At 43.3% G+C, this 21,995-nt stretch overlaps 1 protein-coding gene across 3 annotated transcripts in view; it reads left to right on the top strand.

Annotated features, from left to right (window-relative positions):
* ALS2 (alsin Rho guanine nucleotide exchange factor ALS2) overlaps positions 1–21,995 on the top strand; it is an 895,474-nt gene that overhangs the window by 336,057 nt on the left and 537,422 nt on the right. For all 3 annotated transcript variants that reach the window (XM_069226056.1, XM_069226055.1, XM_069226057.1), the window contains one exon: positions 3,433–3,604. In XM_069226056.1, the coding sequence (XP_069082157.1) occupies positions 3,433–3,604 (172 nt within the window). The remainder of the gene's footprint in view (positions 1–3,432; positions 3,605–21,995) is intronic.

A 21,995-nucleotide genomic window follows, 5' to 3' on the forward strand; every position in this document is an offset into this window, starting at 1 on the left:
CCATGGTCAGGAGTAAATTTCCAACCTTTCTCATTATTAGAAAAGATTAGAGAAGAGCAGGTGAAAATCCTTAAAACATTCAAGTTAGTGGGTTTGCAGACTCAAAGCCATTCCACTCCTGGAACTATTACTTACGGCTTCCTCCAGCCCCAGTATGTACAATTGCGGAAAGGTGACAAAATAAGGGCATTGCTACAGAAGGGATTGAAATTGCAAGTATTCAAGCCCTACTATAGTAGTAGCCCTGGCATAATCAGAGAGGCTGTTATCAGAGCTCTTACATAGTGAGATTTGTGCCATAACTAGTAACCAACTACGTGGCACCAAAGGGACAGGTAGATATTTTTACAGGACAGGTAGATTTAAGAAACAACCTTTCCCATGGACAAGTAGATATTTTATTAAACTCCCCTGAAATCTACTAATCTGTTGTCTGTTATTCTGTTCGCTCCAGCCTGTCAGGTCTGTCAACTGCCTAAATGGTAACACTGGACAGGAAATTGCTTTTGGTTTTCCTTCTTCGCATTTATGTACATCTTTGTACTTGGCTCTGTTGACCTCAGGCTCTGCCACTCTGTAGACCGCTCTTCTCACTTTTCTAAATAACTTATATTTTTCTTTTGTATGGCATCTATGTACCTGAAGATCATATAACCTACAAAATAAACTATAACTAGAGGCCTTTTTGCAGTGCCCCTCCACTATGTGTTGGGTCACACCATACAGATTGATGCCTATGACTCTCCACTTGTCAAGTTTTTTTTCCTCAGAATTTTCTCCAGGCTACTGCATCCTCAGGTACCTACTAGACATCTCTTAACCTACTTTGTTTTTCTCATACATCTCATACACGTATTCCAATTACGTTTTCTGAAACATAGATGGTACATACTTCTAAGTACTACAAAAGGACTGAAGCAGTGCATAGCAGCAAAGAAAGAAAAGGTTCTCCAGCTTAGTATTTGAGCAGAGAAGCAAAAGGGAAGGACGTAGCCTTTTATTTAAACATGTTTTGTTTGATCAACCACTGTGAAGCTGTTTCAAGGACTCCATGACATTCCAAATGATGGGACCTCTTCCCTTCCTCAGAGATGGCACCACTCCCTGTGCATGAGGCCACACAAGACCTTCCTTCCTCACTTGTCACACAGTCTAGTGCTGTAAAGGTATTATAATGTACATGTTTCAATGTTAAAAAACGTTAAAGTAAATACATAAATGAACAATGGAGTGTCCTTCACCTTCCTTCACAGCCTAACACTGGGGACCCTGTTGAGGGTCCTCCATGTCCTCTTGGAAGTGTCACAGAGACTTTTTTTTTCATTTCATTAACCCTTGATCTTTGTGTCAGGCGCTCTCATTTGATTTTTATCAGAGGCCCTACCTTTCCTGGGGACCAAAATTGGACATTGCATACCTTGGGATATTTTACATCATGGCTCGTAATGCTCATAAAGTCAAAAACGGAAGGCTGTTGCCATCACATTTGTGCCACTACATGCAAAAGTATGCCACCATCACCATTACTAGACAGTTAGTTTTGAGCAGTCAGCAACAAACTTGGCACAACTGATAGCAAAGCTGTTCATCAGGATCATGTGCCAGTTGCTTGTTCCTACTCCATCTTTGGAAAGACAGTAGCCGTAGAATAATGCCTCTTAAAAGAAAGCACTTTTCCATTATCACTGATCCCACCTGAGGTGTGGGAAATGATGAGCATGGATGCAGGTTTCAGCTGTTTAATATGCTGTGGAATGACAGCATAAGCATGTTAACTTGAAGGAAACATTGTGCCAGCCTGTCATCTCGACTTTCTGCCAGTGAAGCGGGTAAGATGGACCATCACCCCTGATTATGCAAGAACATTAGTTGACAGATGTAGCTTGCAAGAACTGAAACACGACTGGTCACAAAGGTTTTAGCTGTCCCCAGTTCAGCACCATAGGATACACGCCACTGCAGCAGGCTCCAGATCTAATTCATAGGATGAACAACAATTATGCATTGCCCTTTGGCCCTCGGCTTAGATGGTGTTAAACATTACCCTTCCCCAGCACATCATCCCCACAGGTCATCACATCACCTCAGAGCGTTCTCCACTACCATAGCATTGTATGTCCAATGTTTGTTGGATTTGTTGGATGTTTTGACACTTCTGGCTCGGGGGTCCTTTGTGCCCAGCTGAGGATGCACAAGACCCCTTTCCAACTGACAGTGCAATGAAACCAGGAGGAGGACAACCAGTCTGCAAAAAGGTCATGATAAATCTGTGGACATCATCATGATTTGTGTTACTTTTCCTCAGAAAGTGTCCATTGTATTGGAGTCTTCAGAATATGTTTGCAAAAACACCACAGAACCACTACAAGTCCACAGCCACTGGGCTTCATAGAACAGGTTACTTCAGATGAACATTCACGAATTACAAGTAATCTGATACTGAAAGGCATATAATATATAGAGTGGGTCATGGGTGATTAGCTAACAAGACTACTTTGGTGGTTGGGAAAGCTCAGTACCTGAGGAACTTACAAAATGTGTTTTCTTCCTCTGCTGTGAGTGGCCAGTCATATACCCAGGGTTTTCTTAACCCACAATCAGCGATTGCTTCTTGAAGTGATTGAATTTTGTAGCACTTGGCAGTATTGAAGAATAAACACCCTTGGTGTTCACAATTTTGATTGCTCAGAATCAGTTTCCTACAGCTCTACTCTAAAGAACATGTCTCAACTTGTGTCTTTTCCAAATGACGTTTTAATGTATCTCTTCTCTTGCTAGCACAAGGTTTTGATGTAAGTTGTGGAAAATGAAACCCACAGCCGCACACGTAAAATTACATCACATATTGGTTGTTTTGAGCATGTTTTATTCAATGATGTAAAAAGGCATAGTAATGCATGACTGCATTATTTTGAGCTGAGTTGTAGGTATTTCTACTGAATGTTTATGTTTTGCATAGTCACCACCAACAACCCACTTGTAGACCCCGCTTGTGAAAAATGCAACTTTCTAGTGCCAAAACCATACCTAAAATAATCTGTTCTGCTGTTTGCACTAGTTCTCGGGTATAGATGGCCCCACTGTTAGTTTGAGAATGTCTACCACTTTCCCATTTGTGTTTCAAGTACTCTGTTCTCAACAATGATGCCACAACTACATTTGTGGAATATTTTACTGTACTACACCCAGTCATTAAAATTCTATTTATTTCTGTGTAAACTCAAACAAAAATAACATTACCTGAATTGAATTGTGCATGTCCTGCTTGTAATAAGTTCTTCCTTTTCTGTCCTTTCCTACATTAGAAATTCATGTTTCTAGTTGCTTGCCATGCATGTGATACATTGTTTAACTGAAGCCTATGCTTAGTTTTTTTGTTCTTGAAGAACCTTATACCTTATGTATACCTTGTGAATTTTGTTCTCTCTACAGCTTGGGTATATCAGCAGCGTGGCTGCAGGTGGACACAAGTGTGTAGCCTTGGTGGATAAGAACATGATGGGGTACATTGGCAGCCTGCACGAATTGGCATCCACAGAGAGGAGGTTATACTGCACTCTGAGTGATATTAAGTCTCGCATCCTACGGCCACTTCTAGGATTAGGTAAGGAAAATCAGTCATATTCTGCTAAGTGACTTGTGATGCCACAAAGTAATCACATTTGGCGGTTGCATTGTGGTGGTGAAACATGATTCTGACCATATTAAGGTTGGCCAGGGCGAGACTGCACTATTTGTGTCGGAGGAGCCGGTACTGTCACTCCTCCTTTGTACGTTTGTGCATGTTGATTTCAGAATGATTACCGTCTATACATGGATTTTCAGGAGACCAGTGTGCTTGACAATTCCCCTGAAGTAGGGTTGATTTCTCCCTTTGGTCGTCTGTGGAAGAGAGTGCTTCCTTTGCTGTAGTCATCCTCCTTGCTACAGAGGTCCTGGATCTACTTCTTACTTCTGCTGAGGTTAAAACAAATGTGCTTACTGAAGTTCTAAATACTGGGCTGGCTTCTTCTGAGCCCTTGCTGCCTTTCAACGAAGTACTAACTGATACTCGTATAGGCACTTTTCTAAACCTTGTTCTTGCCTGATAGTAAACAGGCAGGTGGCCAGACCCCACAGATCAGTCCTTGGAAATCCTGATTTTATTACACAGCATCCTACTCTTGAGAGTGTGGTGGTCCAAAATTCCACGACTAAAGTGAATAAAAATTCTTTGCCCACAACACTCCTTAATAAGGAGTTTAAATGGATTGAGGCATTTGGGAAACATTAGTTCTCTTAAGCCAGCCTAGCCTTGAGGTCAGTCACTGAAGTTGCCAATTTCGCCCAAGTCATCCTGTGGCTCCGGATTGTGCCATGAGAATTTGGAACCCGGATCTTCTGGGCAAGAGCATCTGTCCACCGATCAGGTTACTGCTTCGGAAGGATCTTATATCACAGCATTAGGACAGAGTTCTGCACCCAGACTTGTGCAAACTATATCGCCACACATGGAGATTGAGCAGTAGCATTTTACTGCTTTTAATCTACCACCTGAGATTGTTGATGGTATGCTAACTGCCAGGTATCCTTCTAGCAGTTCAGGACGAACTGTTCAAGTGGTGCACAGGGATGGCACTGATTGGCATAAGGTGGGATCTTGACTAGAGTTGCATGGTAGGTGATAAACTATGGATTGGAATAATGCAGTGGCTGAGATTGATTGAAACAGTCCGTCTTTTACCTTGTTTTTGTTGCAGTTGACACCCTTAGTTTGACAGATATACCCAGACACAGGTCCATCCTTACTGTGCCATAGGACTCAAGCTACACCAAACTGGCAATCCTTAAAGTGAGGTGAAACCAATGTGGGGTTATTTTTGGTCTCTTCTGAAGGAGGTCTTGCCAAGCAGTTTGGAATGGACTATTGCCACAAGGAGCAGGGTCAGTACTGATTTGCTTAAGGGCGCTTCTGTCTAGAGAGGTATGATGGACGAAAAAGAATGGACTGGAATGCAGCCCTAAATGATTGCCAGTTACTGAGATTATGTCAAGCATTCCATCCATCACCTTGTTGTTTTTGTAGCTGACATCCTTTTCATTATGAGCAACCCATCTCTCTCCCAGTATTGTTTGCCCAGCCTTAGTCCCTAAAAAGAGGATGAGAAGCTCCATCAGTAGGACACCAAAAGAGCTTTAAGCTTCTTCATCAGTTTCATCAAAGAACATTGAGTGGATGATCAGCTTTTTGTGGGGTTTTCTGAGGCAAAAAAAGCAAGGCATGCAGAAAAGGACTTGGTCGAAGTGAGTAGTCCTTTACATTAAGATCTGTTATCATTTACCAAAAAGCAACCTCCAGAGAGCATGAGAGCCCATTCCACTAGTTCCTAGGCTGCCATCAGTGCGTTTGTGCATGAAGTGCATATTCTGGATATCAGCCTGAATGTGATGTGAGCATCAATTCAACTGCCTTGCCAGCTAGGTCTTATGGGAAGGGCATTTTGCTTGTTCAGTTCTGCAAGATTACTTGGTCTGAGCCCACGGCACAGACTCTCCTTTGGGAGGTACTAATTTGGTATTTGTTCCAAAGGTGAGTAATCTACAGTTAGAAGTATCATTCAGAAGAACAAGTAACTTACCTTCCATTGCCCTCTTTCTAGTAGATACTGTAAGAACCGCAGATAGCTCACTGCCCTCCCGCCTCCTCATTCTGAAATTAGAGGTCTGAACACGGGTACCAATACTTGCTTTGTGCTCTGCATTTGAGGCTGTGGTAAGTGTCAAGACATCAGTATGCAGAGGTGGTATTTATATGTGGCTCTTCTTCGTCACTTTTGGGTCAAACGAAGCATGGGAGCACTGGTGAGATCTGGTCTGAAGCCTGCCGATATTCCAAAGGTGAGGTACCTATGGGTAAATAGAATACCACCCTTGGTGCTAGTCGGGCCCGATGGATCCATTGTTGGATCAGGAGCCGGTCAGGACAGTGCCGTCGGATGCCAGTGGGTTAGACACGTCTTCAGACACTGGTTTGGCCTCTCCCCCTACAGTGGTGAAAGGACTCATCTGTAGTTTCTCTCCAGTAGAAGGTTTATTTATATTGAAGATCAAAGTATGAGATATCGAAACAAAGGGCACAGAGCACAAACACAGCCTACGCTGGAAACCCTAATGAACATCTGACGCTCTTGTGTCTGTGCGATGTCACCAGGTTCCATGTGACATCCCAGACATTCTAAGCCACATCATAACACCTCTCCCCCTCTTAAGACTAAACTTTAACATTAATAAGAAACAACAAAAGAACCAAATACAAAGGAAAACTAAAAACTTAATACATGTCATAACATATTTACATAACATTATTTACATAACATTGTTAAAATAAAATTTTTTCCAAGAGTATCAATACATGAATTAATCTTGAAATTGTGTAGGTTTATAACTAACTCTCACACCTCTCTTATCACCTTTTCTATCACTAGTAGAGTTATCATCAACGGGTTGATTGCTCTTTCTAGGGCTATCACAAATAGGTTGATTAAAATTTCTCTGTATCTACATTCTGGGATCCAGAGCTAACCGTGTGATATTCCACCAAGTACCATCAGAAAGCTTAGCAGCATTCCTGCTAATGTCATGAATTTGTTGGGGATCCTTAAATTTAGACAAACCTTTCCTAACTAATATTGTACTTTTCACTTTCACCCAATATCCCACATGCAACTTTCTACAACTATCTCTCATTTCACTCACCCTCTTCTATCTCTCATAATCTGAATTGTTTTTAGCAGTACGCCAGGTTTCTTTCAAATAACTCCCATCATGAAACAACTTGATCATCCAAAAAGGACAAAGCTCTTTTGCTGCAATTCTACCTCTCATAAGTTCAAATGGACTCTTGCCAGTGGCCACGGGTGGTGTGGTGCGATAGGACCAAATCAGATCTTTAATAGCTTGATCCACTGACACATTGCTCCTATATGCAGCTTGAATACAATCTACTAGAACACGGTTAAATCGTTCTACCATTCCATTGCTTTGTGGATGATACAGTGGAGTTCTAATGTGTTTAATGCCACATTTGTTAAGAAATGTAAGTATTTCTGTGGAAAGGAAACAAATTGCACTCCATTATCAGTCAAAATCTGTTCTGGAAAGCCTTCACGGATGAAAACCTTTTTTAAACAATTGATAACACTTTGGGTAGTTGGAAACTTTACAGATTCCACTTTAACCCATCTCGACAGATGGTCAGCCATGACTACAAAATACCTCATGTCTGATGGTAAAATATGATATGGACCTAAAAAATCTAAACCAATTTTCTGCCAAGCCCTGTCTGGTGAAGGCACATAAGAATCAGAACTACTATCTGTGACTAAACCTTTATCACTCATAGAGCATCTTATACAATTTCTGACATATTCTTCTATCTCTTTATCCATTCTAGGCCACCAGAAGTCAGATCTCAACTTCCTTTTAGTAATGGTCACACCCAAAGGACCAGAATGAGCCTGGACTAAATTTGTTCTAAAACACTCAGGCGGAATGAGCTTATCACTCCTTACCAATTTTCCTCCTTCAATAGACAACTCATCAGACACCTTCCAATAAGGTTGCAGCTCAGGTAACACATTTTTCTCTTTGGGCCAACCAGACTTTACCAAATGCATCACCTCCACTAGCAACTTATCCTTTTGCACAGATTCAATCCATGCATTCTCATCCAAATTTTTAGCACACTGATTGATGCAGGCTACAAAGCAGTCCTCAGTTTCTCTTTCCCATTCTAGTTCATCTTCTGCAGTAATGGGTAATCGAGAAAGACAGTCTGCCCTACAGTTCTTACCTCCAGGAATATATTCAACAGAAAAGTTAAATTCCAAAAGTTTAGCTGACAACCTAGCTTTGCGAGCTGTAGAATGTTTAATTTTCCTTCCAGACAGTATTTCAACTAAAGGTTGATGATCAGTCTTTAAGAGGAAATGCCTGCCCCAAAGATATTGTTTAAACTTCTCCATACACAAGCCAAAAGTTCTTTCTCAATCACTGAATATTTACGTTCTACTAAACGCAAGGTTCTTAAAGCAAATCCAATAGTGCTTTCATGTCCATATTTGTGTTAAAACTGCACCCAGACCATATTCACAAGCATCCACCGTCACAACTGTTTCTTTAGTTTCCAAAAAAGGCTGTAAAACAGGAGCATTAATGATATCACGTTTAACTTGTTCAAACACTCTATTGCATTCAGCTGACCAATGGAAAGTTGCCTTATTCTTAAGCACCGATCTAAAACATTCAACGGTCTTAGCAAAGTTTTTCAAAAATTTTGCATAGAACTCACACAACCCCAAAAAAGACAAAAGTTGTTCTTTGGTCTTAGGAGCAGGCGCTTCTAGAATACTTTTTACTAATCCTGATATAGGCTTAATACCTTGATCAGATAAAATGTGCCCAAGATACTCAATCTCTCTAGTTTTAAATATGCACTTTTCCTTTCTTATAGTGACTCCCCTGGCTTCTAATGTTCCTAACACACCTTCTAAAATGTTGTCATGTGCTAATTCTGTATCAGAAAAAAACAAGATATCATCTCGGAAAACCACTACATTAGAACTATCAAAAAACATGTCAGACATCAATCTCTGGAAGACTGCTGCCGCAGAAGCAAGGCCAAAGGGAAGCCTGCAAAACTGAAAGGTCCCATCTGGAGTTATGAATGCTGTCAAACGTCTGGAGTTAACATCTAACTCTACTTAATGATATGCTGACTTCAGATCCAGCTTTGTGAACCAACTAGCTGACCCAACTTTTGTGATGAGATCATCAATCCTTGGTAAAGGGAAGCTATCTACCCAAATTACCTCATTAAGATCTCTTAAATCTACACACATTCTTAAATCTCCTGAACTCCTTTTAGCTAAAACAATGGGAGATAACCATAACGTCGCTTCCACCTTCTCAATTATTCCTTGATCACACATATCCTTTAGTAATTGATAAATCTGATCTTACACTGAAGAGAATATTCCTCAATTTATGTTTAACAGGCACAGTGCCCTGTTTCAGTTTTATTGTATGTGTAAAATTTGTTATTTTGCCCAACTTGTCTTGAAATAATCCATTAGATTTCTGTTGCCAAACACTTACAGAGTCTGAAATTATCTTTTTTTTAAAAAAATCTTTTTATTGAATTTTTCAATGAACAATTCTTACAGTGATTTAATAAACAGTGTTGATTATAATGCAGTTGTGGAGTTCCTTTACCACCTTCTTGCTTCTTATCATCTTGTGATGCTAATGTTTTAATGATTTACAGCTTATATCATTGTTACATTTGGTTAAAGGAGCACTGTAAGAACGATGAAAAAGTTAAAAGGAGGAGAAAAAAAAAACAGATAATGAGAAAGAGAAGGCAAAACGATATATAATAAGTTGAGGGGGTAGGGAAGATGCTGACGGGGGGAGATGATCTATTGGGGGACTTGACAACATCTTTTTAGGTATTTGTTAGAACGGCGGGGCCCGTGGGGGAGTTGGGGGTTCAGTATAGAAGCCACATGTATTTAATTTAGGGAAAGGCTGCGGGTACTGTGGGAGGGGGGGTTCTCAGTAGGAATGTCTTGTTACTTTTATTTGGTGTTTGCTTTGTACCGGTGATATAGGGCGGGAGGGGGTCGTCTTTTTCGAGTAGCTGTTCTAGGAAGGTGTCCCATATCTCTGCATTTTTAACCCCTATCCCTATGTCCCTTAATGTGTTTAATACATGTATTTCTGCGTTGGTTCAGTGAATTAGATCTTTAGTCCATCTGTGTATATCTGGGGTGGCAGGGGACTTCCATTGTGTTGCAATGAGTCGTTTAAAGATGATAAACGCTAGGTCTGCGCATCTATGTTTTTGTTTGTCCTTGTTGCGCCTATGGCGTATGCCCAAGAAGCAGGATTCAGGTGTGGGATTTAGTAGGAGACCCGACCACTTGGTTGTCTGTTGTGTGACAGTGTGCCATGTGCGAAGTAGTGGTGGGCAATTCCAGGTCATGTGGTAAAAATCTGCCTCCGTGGTTCCGCATCGTGGACATCCGGAAGTTTCTTGTGGAAACATACGTTTTATGCGAAGTGGGGTTAAATATGTCTGGTGTAGATAATTAAGTTGAGTGTATCTGAAGCGGGAATTGCAGGAAATTTCCAGTGTGGTTGTGAGGGCCATGGTCCATTGTTGCTCTGTGAGGGGTGTGTGCAGGGCCTTGTCCCAGTGTGATTTAGCTTGTGTTTGTGTTTTTAAGGGATAAGCTTGTAGTATGTGGTATATTCGGGAGATGCTTGATGGCGTGCCAATATCTGCAAGTAGTTCATGTAGTGCGGTGCTATTGGTGGTTCTGAGTTACCTTGGCCCCATGTTTTTCGTATCAGTCCTTTGAGTGCCCCATATGTGATGAATTCACCTGGTCCTAGATTGTATGTCTCTGCCAGTTTTGTGTATGTTATATATTGCTCGTCTTCATATAGGTCGCCGATCTGTTGTAAGCCGTTTGCAGTCCATGACGCTAGGCTCAGTGTTTCATGTAGTTTATTTATTCCTGGTATGGCTAGTAGGGGAATCTTTGGTGAGTATATGGTACACGGGTTCCCTGTGATACATATCAGTTCCAGGTACGTTCGGCAATTGTCATTAGTGCGTTTTTATGATGCGGAATGAGTGTGCCCCCCCCCCATATGCCAGTCTAGTATCTTTGTGCATCCTAGTTGCGTTCTCACTTTGTGTCCCTCTGGATTTGGGGGGTCTTGTAGCCAAGTCGTAATCCAGTGCAGTTGTGCTGCTGCATAATAAAGCTCGAGGTGAGGTACCCCCATGCCCCCCCCTTCCACTGGGAGGTAAAGCTTAGCTACAGCCACCCTTCTGCGACCGTTCACTCATATCAGTTCAATCAAAAGTTTAGTTAATTGTACGAAGAGTGTTTTTGGTAGTATTAGTGGTAGTGCTGTAAAGTAATAAAGTAATCGAGGAAGCACTATAATTTTGGCCAGAGTCACTCTCCCCATAGGCGAGAGGGGCAGTGAGCACCAAAAGGGTATATAGCTTTGAATTGATCTAATGGCTCTATCTAGGTTACCTTCCTTTAAACCTGTGGCGCTATGATAGATATGGACTCCTAAGTATTTAAAAGTTGTGTGTTCCCACTTTAAGTCATTGTCGATTGACGCTTCGACATGTGATTCTGGGGATGGACACATGGGGAATATGCATGATTTGGCCCAGTTGACACGCAGGCCAGATAAGTCTCCAAAAGTATTAAGTAATTGCAATATATGTGGAAGGGATTCGGTGTGGTTGCGTAGGTATATTAGTGCATCGTCTGCATATAATGAAATTATGCTGAATTCTTCGCTGTCTGGGATACCCATTCTGCTGCTTCCTTGCATAGTCTTGCAGCAAGTGGCTCTATTGCAAGTGCAAACAATAGTGGTGATAATGGACAACCTTGTTGTGTTCCTCTACCTATATCGAATTTCTCTGAAATGATTGCGCCGGTTTTAATCCATGCTTTGGGATTAGTGTATATTATGGATATCCAGCGTATAAAGCCTGCACCAAATCCCATTTTTTGTAGTGTTGTCACCAAGAAAGGCCAGCCCAGAGTGTCAAAGGCTTTTTCTACATATAGTGACACCGCCACCCTAGAATGAACTAGTCTCGGAGTCATGGACATGATGCGTAATAAGTTTCTAATATTAATAGAGGTATTGCGCCCTGGTATAAAGCCAGATTGGTCTGGGTGTATCAGGGTAGTCATTAGTGGTAGGAGGCGATTGGCTAGAATTTTTCCTAGTATTTTATAATCTGAATTTAATAGGGATAGGGGTCTATATGAGCGGACGTTTAAAGGATCTTATCCTTTTTAATGTAGGACTACAATTGCCGCCTCCCTTTGTGTTTCTGTGAGTTGTCCTTTTTCGTATGCTCCTTGTAGCATTGTTTGGAATGATGCGATTATCTCTGGTGTGAAAGTTTGGTAGTATTGGATGGGGAGTCCTATTATGTGTCAACTGTTTTAATGCCTGTAGTATCTCTTCTCTTTCGATTGGTCTATCAAGGTTAATAATTAGTTCTGCGTGTAATCTCTTCAATGGGGCTTGCTGAAAGAACTTTGCCAGTTGTAGCGGGTGTGGGGGGGGGGTGGGTTCGGTTGCGTACAGTGTACAATAGTATTGTTTGAATGTCTCATTAATCTCTTGCTGTGTGTTTACCATTGTGCCTGTATCTTGGCTTATAGCGTTTATGGGTGTGACTTTCTGTGTCCCTTTTGCTAGCCACGCTAGTAGCCTGCTAGATCGGTCGCCTTCGGCGTGTAGTTGTGCTGTATAGTGCCAATAGTCAAATTTGTGCAAGCGAGTCTTGGTTGTGTTCCATTGGTTTTTGAGGTTAGTTAATTCGTTGTTATTGTCTCTGCCCAGGGCCAATTCGCATTCCGTGTTGCGGATTTTCCCTTCAATATCATGTAGCTCTGCACTTAGTTCTCGCCGAACCCCGCCTGCCGTTGCTATGCAAATGCCTCTTATAACTACTTTGTGTCCGTCCCATTCTGTAGCTCGTGATGTTGTTGTCTTTGTGTTGATTGCAAAGTAGGTTTCTATTTTTTCTGCTATTTTGGCTCAGAAAGGGGGGTCGCGCAGTAGGGTGGGCTCCAGGCGCCATGTTGGAATACATGTTGGCTGTCTGCCCCATTTTAATGTTACCAGTAACGGGCAGTGATCTGATAGGGTTTTGGCCAGGTATGTTGCATTATGTATCATGTGTGCTAACCTGTTAGTGCATAGTAATAAGTCTATTCTCGTATGGAGTTGATGTACCGGGAGAGTAAAAAGAGTATTCTCTATCTATGGGGTGTAATCGTCTCCATATATCTTGTAATTCTCTTTCTTGTAGCCATTTATTGAGTGCATACGACAATATCCTGCACTGGACGTCTCTCGTTGGAGGGTGTGATCTGTCTATTGACATCTCTATTAGGCTATTTAAGTCTCCCCCCCATATAGTGGGTGTGGTCGGGTCACACGGAATTTGTGTGGTAATGGTTCAAAGAAATTCTCCTTGTCCTGTGTTGGGTGCGTATAGTCCAATTATTGTTAGTTGTTTCCCGTCTAGCTCTCCGTCTAGTGGGTAGTGTATCTTTGTGCATTATCTGTGTGTACATCTTTGACTGTGTATGGTACACCAGGGGCTATCCATATTAATACACCCTTTGCGTATGTCGAGGTTTTAGTACCATGTATTATACCCGACCAATTTTTGTCTATTTCACTCAGTTCGTGTGTTGTAGCATGCGTCTCTTGCAAGATAGCAATATGTACTTTGTGTCGTTTAAGGTATGAGTGTATCTTACGTCTTTTAGTCGTGTTGGCTAGTCCCCTAACGTTCCAGGTTACTATATTATATGACGTCATATTGTGTGGGTTGCTTGGTGTAGTGTGTCACCCATGTCCCGGGTCCCACGCCATCTCGACCAGCACCCCAGAGTCTCCCATGTGTTAGGATATAGGGCATCTTGTAGAGGAGAAGGAAAATAAGAGGTAGTAAAACTTACATTGGTTAATCTAACTGGGGACTGCAAGGCACAACTGGTGCAACTGTTTACATTAGTTACTTCAAGGTCCATTCTGTAACCCATTGGGTTAGGGGGGGCGTTGATGTATTCTCCGGAGTGACTCCGATTTTCAGCCCGTATGGATGTATTTGCGTCCCTTCTTGTGTTCTTTTTTGTGCCTTCTGTGGTTGTAGCTCGCGCGTCGTGTCTGGTTTACTTTCTGCATGTTCCTTGCTTGTTTCCTTTTTTTTTGTTCCGGATTTGCTTGTATTTTAAGAGGGTAGGTTCGTGGTATGTTTGCTGTTCTACTATTGTTACTTGAGTTCATGAATTCGCATAAAGAGAGTCCTGCTGTTTTAGCATTAAAGGTCATCCGCTGAACGTGGAGTAAACGTTGGTCCTGTGGTAAGTGGCAACATGATTATGCCTTTGGCTGTTCGCTGAATCGGAGTCGTTCGTGTCTTGGTTGGATCGTGGCTGTATGCATGAGAACCTGTTCGCCACCTTTAAGACTTGAGCTTGCTCCGCCATAACTTGTGATTTCGTTGGACCCGATTCGGTCTTGTGTTTTGAATTATTTTTGCGGCGTGTTTGTGGAGTCAGCCACTCTTTTTGTGTTTGGGTCTCGGCTGTAGGGTCTATCACGCCTTTCGCGTGTATCCAAGTCCATGCGTCTTCTGATGTTGGGAATATGTAGGATCTTTCGCCGTCCACCACCCGCAGTTTAGCCGGATACATCAAGGAGTATGAATAATTTTTGTCTCTCAGTATTTGCTTTGCTGTATTAAAAGTGGCTCGTTTGCGTTGCACTTCGGCGGTGTAATCTGGGTAGGTCGTGAGTTTTGCGTTTTCTGTGTCAATTATGCCTGATGTGTGGAAGTTCTTTAATATCTGGTCCCTGTCCCTATAGTTTAGAAGTCTCGCAATTAGTGGTCTTGGTGGAGCTCCCGGACGGGGAGGGCCCCCTGGTACTCGGTGTGCACGTTCCACTATGAATAGCGGTGGGTGGTCGTTTGTAAATGTTTTCTTTGAGCTAGCGCTCCAAGAATGCTTCTGCGTTTGGGAGTTCGATTTTCTCCGGAACCCGAGTAATCTCACATTATTGAGGCGAGAGCGGCCCTCTGCCTCTTCGGCCCGCTTGTTTAGGCGTAATATTTCGGTTTCCTGGTGTTGGAGCCGGAGCTTCATGTCTGCTATGTCCGGTTGCGCTGTGTTAAGGGTTGTTTCAGCTGTTGCGACCCTTTCTGCTAGCTTCCGATGTTCCATTCGAAGAGTGTTGACTTCAGCCACCACAGTGTCTATTTTTCCCTCTAATGATGTTCTGGTGTCGAGTATTGCTTGGAGTACTTTTTCCATTTGCGCGGAGTGAGCAGTTAGTCTTTGTCACTTTATGTAGAGCGTTTGAGTGGTGTCCTGCGTCCATTTCTGATGCTGATGAGGGTCTAGCTTCAGCTTGTGCTCTTTGTGGTTTCGGTTTCACCATATTTATATTAATCTTGAGTTCATGCGCATCAGATTATAAGTTTATACGTCTTGTATACCACAGTACCGACTCTTTTCGGGACCGCTGAATAATAGCGCTATTCCATCCAGGAGCCCTGCTTTTGCAGGTGAATCCGCACATGTAATCAGTGATGTGGCACAGCTCAGTGGTGGAGTGGGAGCAATTTTCAAAGAAGCTTTACTTTATAGGGTTGAATAGGGTCGCAATCCTTTGCCTAGTTACCTTCGCGCGTGTTTACAGGAGTCGCTTTATGTGTCCCTTGGTTCCCCTCACGGCCGCGTCCTCCTGCGTCGTCCAATTCGCGCACTCCAGCGCCTTCCACATTGGTAGGCTTCTCTGTGCGAGTTTTAAGTTTTTTTTTTTTGTTTGTTTATGTTTTTTTAATTTTTCCTTTTGTTTTTCCTACGTTTTGTTCATTTCACTCTGTGGCACTCTCCCCCTTTACTTGGCGGTGTTCATGCCTGTAGGCGCATCATGCTATTTGGTCCGTTACGAGTGTGCTACTGAACGCTACAGTTGTTGATTCAACATTTAGTTTTCTGTACTGTATGGCTAACAGGGTGTTGGTTTAATGAATTGACAAACTGATTTTGAGCGTAGTTCACTAGATATGTTCAGCTGCTGGGTGTGGTGGAGCGGCGCCGCACCCCGAGCTTTGTCTACCCTGCCGGGCTTAGTTGAGCTTTAATACCTGTTGCGCACGTCTACTGGCGGCCATGTCGCCGATGGGCCGCGGCGCGGTCCGTCGCCGGAACCCGGCATCACGATAATCATTTCTCTGGGCCCTCTGCTCCTCACCCCTCCGGCAGTCCTGTCCGGGTCCGGGTAGGCCAGAGTGCGCCTCCGTCCACGCCCCTAGGTGTCACCCGGCCTTAGCTCCACAACAAGGAGTCTCAGTGTGGGCGGCAGCGCGGGTCAGAACCCCGGCATGCGTTCCGGGGTCCCACGCGCATCACCTCTGCTTCTCACGGCTCCGCCGGCCAGGGTACCCCCTGGCTCAGGGAGGCCAGAGCGTGGGCGCCGCCTCGACTCCAGCGCAGGTCATCCGGTTCACGCTTGCTGCGTCGCAGGATTCCGTTGATCGGTTTTTCTTAGTGTGCTATCCTTATCGCACACATATTTGGTCGTTTTCACATGCAGTGCCTGGGAATTTGATGTTTCATCAGGATCTTTTTACAGGCTGTGGACGGAGCTCTCTTTAGAGCGTCCTTAACAGTGCCATCAGGACCACGCCCCGAGTCTGAAACTATCTTAACACTATTAGAATTGTCAAATTCAACAAACACAGGTTTTTCCAGTCCTGGTTTAATCACTAAGTTGAATTCAGCTTGGTGAATTAAACCTAAAACATTAATCCCCTTTTTGGCCACATACACTTTCCCTTGTATGGTTTCATCAAAAATTGACAAAGAAGCCCAAAAATAGCCAACCAGGTCAATTTGGCTTCCCTCAAAAGCAACTGTAGAAACATCAGGAGATAAAAGAGGTTTTGACACCCAAAACTCATCAAACTTTTGTTGAGACACAATTGTGATGCGAGCTCCTGTGTCCACCAAAAGTTTAACTACAACCCCTTCAATTGATACATCTGACGCTCTTGTGTCGTGTCTCGTGTCTGTGCACCCACACCACTCACTTAGAACAGGCAGACGGAAGACCTCATCTCCTTGCTCCATCTGGAAGTGTGGGCTTTCTTGGCCAAGGGAGCTCTGAAGAGGGTGCTGGCCTCAGAAGTAGGTCGTGGTTGCTATTTCTGCTACTTTCTGGTGTCCAAAAAGGATGGAGGCCTTCATCCTATCCCAGACCTGTGCCTTCTCAGTCTCATCCTGAAAAAGGAGAAATTCGAAATGCTCATGCTCACTCAAGTCCAGTCTGCCCTGTACATGGGAGACTGGATGGTAGCATTGGAGTTGCAGAAAGCATATGTCCACATGCCCATCCTGCCTGCACAGAGGTGTTACCTGCAGTTCACAGTGGGCTAAGAGTACTTTCAGTTTGCCTTATTCCCCTTTTGCCTTATCAGCACAGCTTGGGTGTTCACCAAGGTGATGGCAGTTATTGTAGCGCATCTGCAGATGTAAGAGGTTCCAGTCATCCACTGTCTCGATGGTTAACTGTTGGAGGTGGGCTTCTTACTTTGTCTGATTATTTTCTACTTGTTCCTGCAATTACGACTCAAACCTTTCATGCAATTAACTTCAAAAAGCGTAGAAATGAGTGCTCTCTGCTTGTAAGTGTTATCATTAATGTTTGTCATTTTTTAGTAAACTACCATTGGTCTCACTAAACCATTCCGCTATTTTTGTAAATCACATACAAATTGTTTCCCAGGCAGTCGTCTCCCACCTCCAGAGTATAGCAAACCTCCTGCACTCCCTGGGGTTCACTATCAGTGTGCCAAAGTCACACCTGACTCCCTCTCTGACACTCCCTTTCATCAGAGCTGTTCTGGACAAAGTGCAGTTTTGGGCCTATGCTCCAGAGCCTTCAAGTCTAGGATATTCAGGCCAGGATACAGATGTTTCAGCCTTTATCCTGGATTTTGGTGAGAATGACCCTTAGGCTGTTGGGCCTCATGACCCCCTGCTTCCTGCTTGCAACACATGTCCTTTGGCATACGTGGGCTGTGCAGTAGGACCTGAAGTTCCAGTGGGCCTAGCATCACAGGAATCTCCCCAACATGATCCAGATCTGTGAAAAATCTGCACTGATGGCTGATGAACCGTGATTGGGTACGTGGCAGCCCATCTCCCTTTCCCACCCAGAGCAGACTGTAGTAACAGATGAATCACTCCTATGCTGGAAGGGCTATCTTGGAGAGGTGGAGATCACATCAACTTATTAGAGGCTCAGATGATCTCCTTGGCATTGAGAGCTTTTAGTCTCGAGGAGAACTATGGCCTCCTGTATACCTTTTTGCCAATACCACTCCAGCCAGAGTTCTCAAGAAGATCAGGATTGACCAAGCCCAAGTCATTCTTGTGGCTCCAGATTGGGCACAGAGAGTCTGGTATCCCAAGATGTTAAGCATGAGCATTAGTTCCCCACTATGGCTGCCTCTTCGAGAGGAACTTTTGTTGTAGCAGGAGGGTAGGGTCATGCGCCCGAACTTGCACACCCTTCACTGTGGAGATTGAGTGGCAAACGTCGATAGTCCTTCCTCTTGAAATCTGTGATGTTATTCTGACAGCCAGACGCCCTTCCACCAAGTCAGTATACGCCTGCCTTTGTGTTAAATTTGTGGCATGGTGTGCATCTAGAAACATTAATTCTCTATCTGCACACCTTTCTCAGATTCTTCTGCTTGCTCTATTCTTGGTCCTGCAAGGCTCTGCTGTGGGATAGTTAAAGGCTACTTATTGGCCATTTCAGTACTTTTGCTGGTGCCGGACCAGCCTTTTTTGTTCAAGTCACCTGCTGTGGCTAGGTCCCTCAAACATTTGCAACATCTTTTTCCTACTGTGCCATTCTTCAGGCCACAATGGGACTTAAGTCTTGTCCTGACATGTTTGGTATATGCACCTTTTGACAACTGCACAACTGCCCTGTCTGGTTATTAACCATCAAGACTGCTATTCTAGTGGCCATTAGATCGGCAAGAAGGGTCAATGAAGTGCAGGCACTCTGTGTGAACCCTCCTTACAACAACTTAAATCCTGACAAGCTAGTACTCTGGACAAGTGCCCCCTTCCTCCCAAAGTTTGGAACTGCTTTCCATGTAGGCCAGAACATCACACTGCCTACCTTCTTTCCTCCATTTCACCCTTTAAAAGAGGAGGCAAGACGACTCCACCACCTTGACCCACCAAGAGCATTGTCATTCTACCTTGATAGCACAAAAGACTTTGAGGTAGACGATCAACTCCTTGTGATGTACATGGAGGCCAAGAAAGGGAAGGCAATGCAGAAACTGACCATCTCATAATGGGTAGTACACTATAAAGATCTGCAAATGCATTGGTCAAGAATCAACCCCCTTAGGATGTGCATTCTAATTCCATAAGAGCTAAGGTTGTAACCACTGTGTTAGGCTGCAGAGTCCCTGTCCCAGACATCTATCAGGGAGCAATGCGGCTGTCTAAACTTGTATACTTTGGCTTCATGAAAAGTTACATATTGATCCTTCAAGTGGAGCCAAGAAGAAGAGGGTATCCCAAAAGTATAATTTCCAATGTTAATTCCTGTTGGAAAGCTTACTCTCCCATACAGAAAAAATTATTTAACAGAATTGCCCCAAATGTGGCAAAAAGTTATATTTTTACTCGGATTGTGCTTTTTGTTATTTGGTCGTTCATTCAATTGTTATTGAGAAATGTATGTTTTAATAAGAGGGTGGGTTAGGGAATAGTTGGGCTAGTGGTATTCAAATGTAAGAGATACCTGGACCATTGGTGTCCAAGTATTCTCTGATTAGTCATTTGAAGTGGATTGACAGATCCTGATTGGCTGGCCACAACATGGAGAATATGTTGTACCAGTGATTACAGGATTTGTGTACTTGGTCCCTGAGTCCCGAAAAGAAATGTGAGACCACATAAGGGGGCTGCGTTTGCTGGGTTGGCACACCCTGACCCCCAGAGCCTTGCAGGCCTCTCATATCAAAAGTTTTTAAAAAAATGATTTCTGGACACTGGTACTGCAGTAACAAAAATGTATTAGAAGAAAACAGTGTGGTCATAGACCAGATGGTTTGGCCAGCTGGCACAGTGTGGGCTGTAGGCTGTGCAGCCACAGGACCAAACCACTGTTGTGTGTAGCTGGCTGCGGTGTGCAACTTTCCACAGGGGGTTGGGGGGAGGTTGAGGGGCAGCTCCCCGTTGGGTTTTGGATGCAAGGCCTGGCAGCACAATGCAGGGTTGGGCACCCACGGAGGTTATCCTCGTGGATTGGCCATTGCAGAGAGTTGGACGCAGAGCCATAGACCATGAGTGGGGGGAGGAGTGGACACTACAGGACACTATACTTTACTATTTTATCCATCATTCTTGGTTCTTTGAGCTGCTTATCCTCCCAGGCTTTCAGGTTGTCATACACTTTTGATTTTAGGTCATCAAGACAGTTCTCTTCCTTTGTTTGATTATTTTCTATTTGTTCCTGCAATTACAGCTCAAACCTTTCATGCAATTAACTTCAAAAAGCTTAAAGAGTAAAGCTTTCTGCTTGTGTTATCATTAATATAATGTATATTTAGTATACATGTCATCATTAATATTTTTATCTTTTTTAGTAAACTTTCTCTGATTATTTTCTCCTGTTCCTGCAATTATAACTCAAACCTTTCGTGCAATTAACTCCAGCAAGCTTAAAAAGTAAACCTTTCACCTTCTCAGTGTTATTAATATTATGTTAATATAATATATATGTTACCATTAATATTTGTATTTGTTTTTACTAAACTACCATTGATCTCCCTAAATATTCCCCTGTCTTTCTAAGCCACATACAGGTCATTTCCCATACACCAAGCTCTCCCATAGGATGAATTTCATTCATGGTTAGTTATATTATTATCAATATATTTTATTATGTTTCTTGCTATTATCAGGTTTGGATGTACAGCAGTATTGCACCTTAACTACACAATACACACCACCTTCTTTCACTAAAATGCTATGTAAAGCAAACCGAATAACTGTTGCGTGAATAGTAAATGTCTAGTCATCTCTTTTGGTTAATGCAACAGCAGTGTTGTCAGCCAAGAATTCTACCAAAGTAGACATTTTTCTAATCTTAGCATCATTCAGCGCTGCACCAGTTACAGGAATTCACACACTAAACACATCTAATATCTTTTAACAAATACTTTCATGTCTCAATCGGACAATGGCAGTGGCTATGAAATACAGGTAAGTCTCTCTCTCTCACACACACACACACACACACACACACACACTGTACCTTTGCCCATACGTGTACACCTGCATCACACACTACACCTCTCCACATACACACTAGTTTCCATTGCCATTCCTTCTCATCACGTACATGCTGCAAACACACATCCATGACACAACATACATACTATTTACATTGCACCCACAGAAGACGCAAACACAGTCCCCAACACAAGTACACACTCATCTACACAAACACACTCACACAAAAGCTACACACATCATGACAACGATCGGCACACAACACTCACATGAATGTTGCATGCAGCAGCACAACACACTACACAACATACACAACATCAAACCCATTTACAAATGGCACACATACTGACACAACAACATCACCCACTTGAGCTCCCTCCACCTCAACCAGCCAATTGCATCACACACACACACACACATGCCCGTACTGACTCACACACAACTGGAAGCACAACATGACAGGTACAGGTCCCCTTACAATGTGCACACATAGACACAGTTGACTGGTGTCACTGTGGTGCCAACATTCAAATACTGACACCAAAATGACAGTTGCGTATGTGTGTGATATGTGTGTTGTACTAGTCTGTCCCCATCTATGTCTGACCAAATCGTGTCCCTGGAATATGCATGTCCCAGTTACTGTGACATGTATACTACTGCAGTAGTTCCAAGCTCATATGCGTACACAGGCAGTGCAGTTCCCCTACATTTGAGTCTGGGTGACGGAGGTGTTGTATTTTCTCCCTGGTCCAGTGGCAGCAGCGACGGAAGGTGTAGTCCAGTAGTGTCCAGTCGAAAATGGAAGTAGATTCTGGAAAGGAGAAAGGTACGTTTTCACCCATTCCCCCGCCCCAATGCTCCAACTCAGATGTGGAGGTTGCACCGTCACAGATGGCTTGGTGGTAAGGCACATCCAAAACTGCAAGGCGGTAAGGGTGGCCGAAGTCTCGCCATCAGCCACTATTTCTTACAGCTCCATCAATATGGATGGGAATCCTTGGCCGACTCAGCGGGACTTGGAAGGCTTTTGCATATAGAACAGCC

Source organism: Pleurodeles waltl, chromosome 3_1 (genome assembly GCF_031143425.1).
Source record: "Pleurodeles waltl isolate 20211129_DDA chromosome 3_1, aPleWal1.hap1.20221129, whole genome shotgun sequence".
Taxonomy (NCBI): domain Eukaryota; kingdom Metazoa; phylum Chordata; class Amphibia; order Caudata; family Salamandridae; genus Pleurodeles; species Pleurodeles waltl.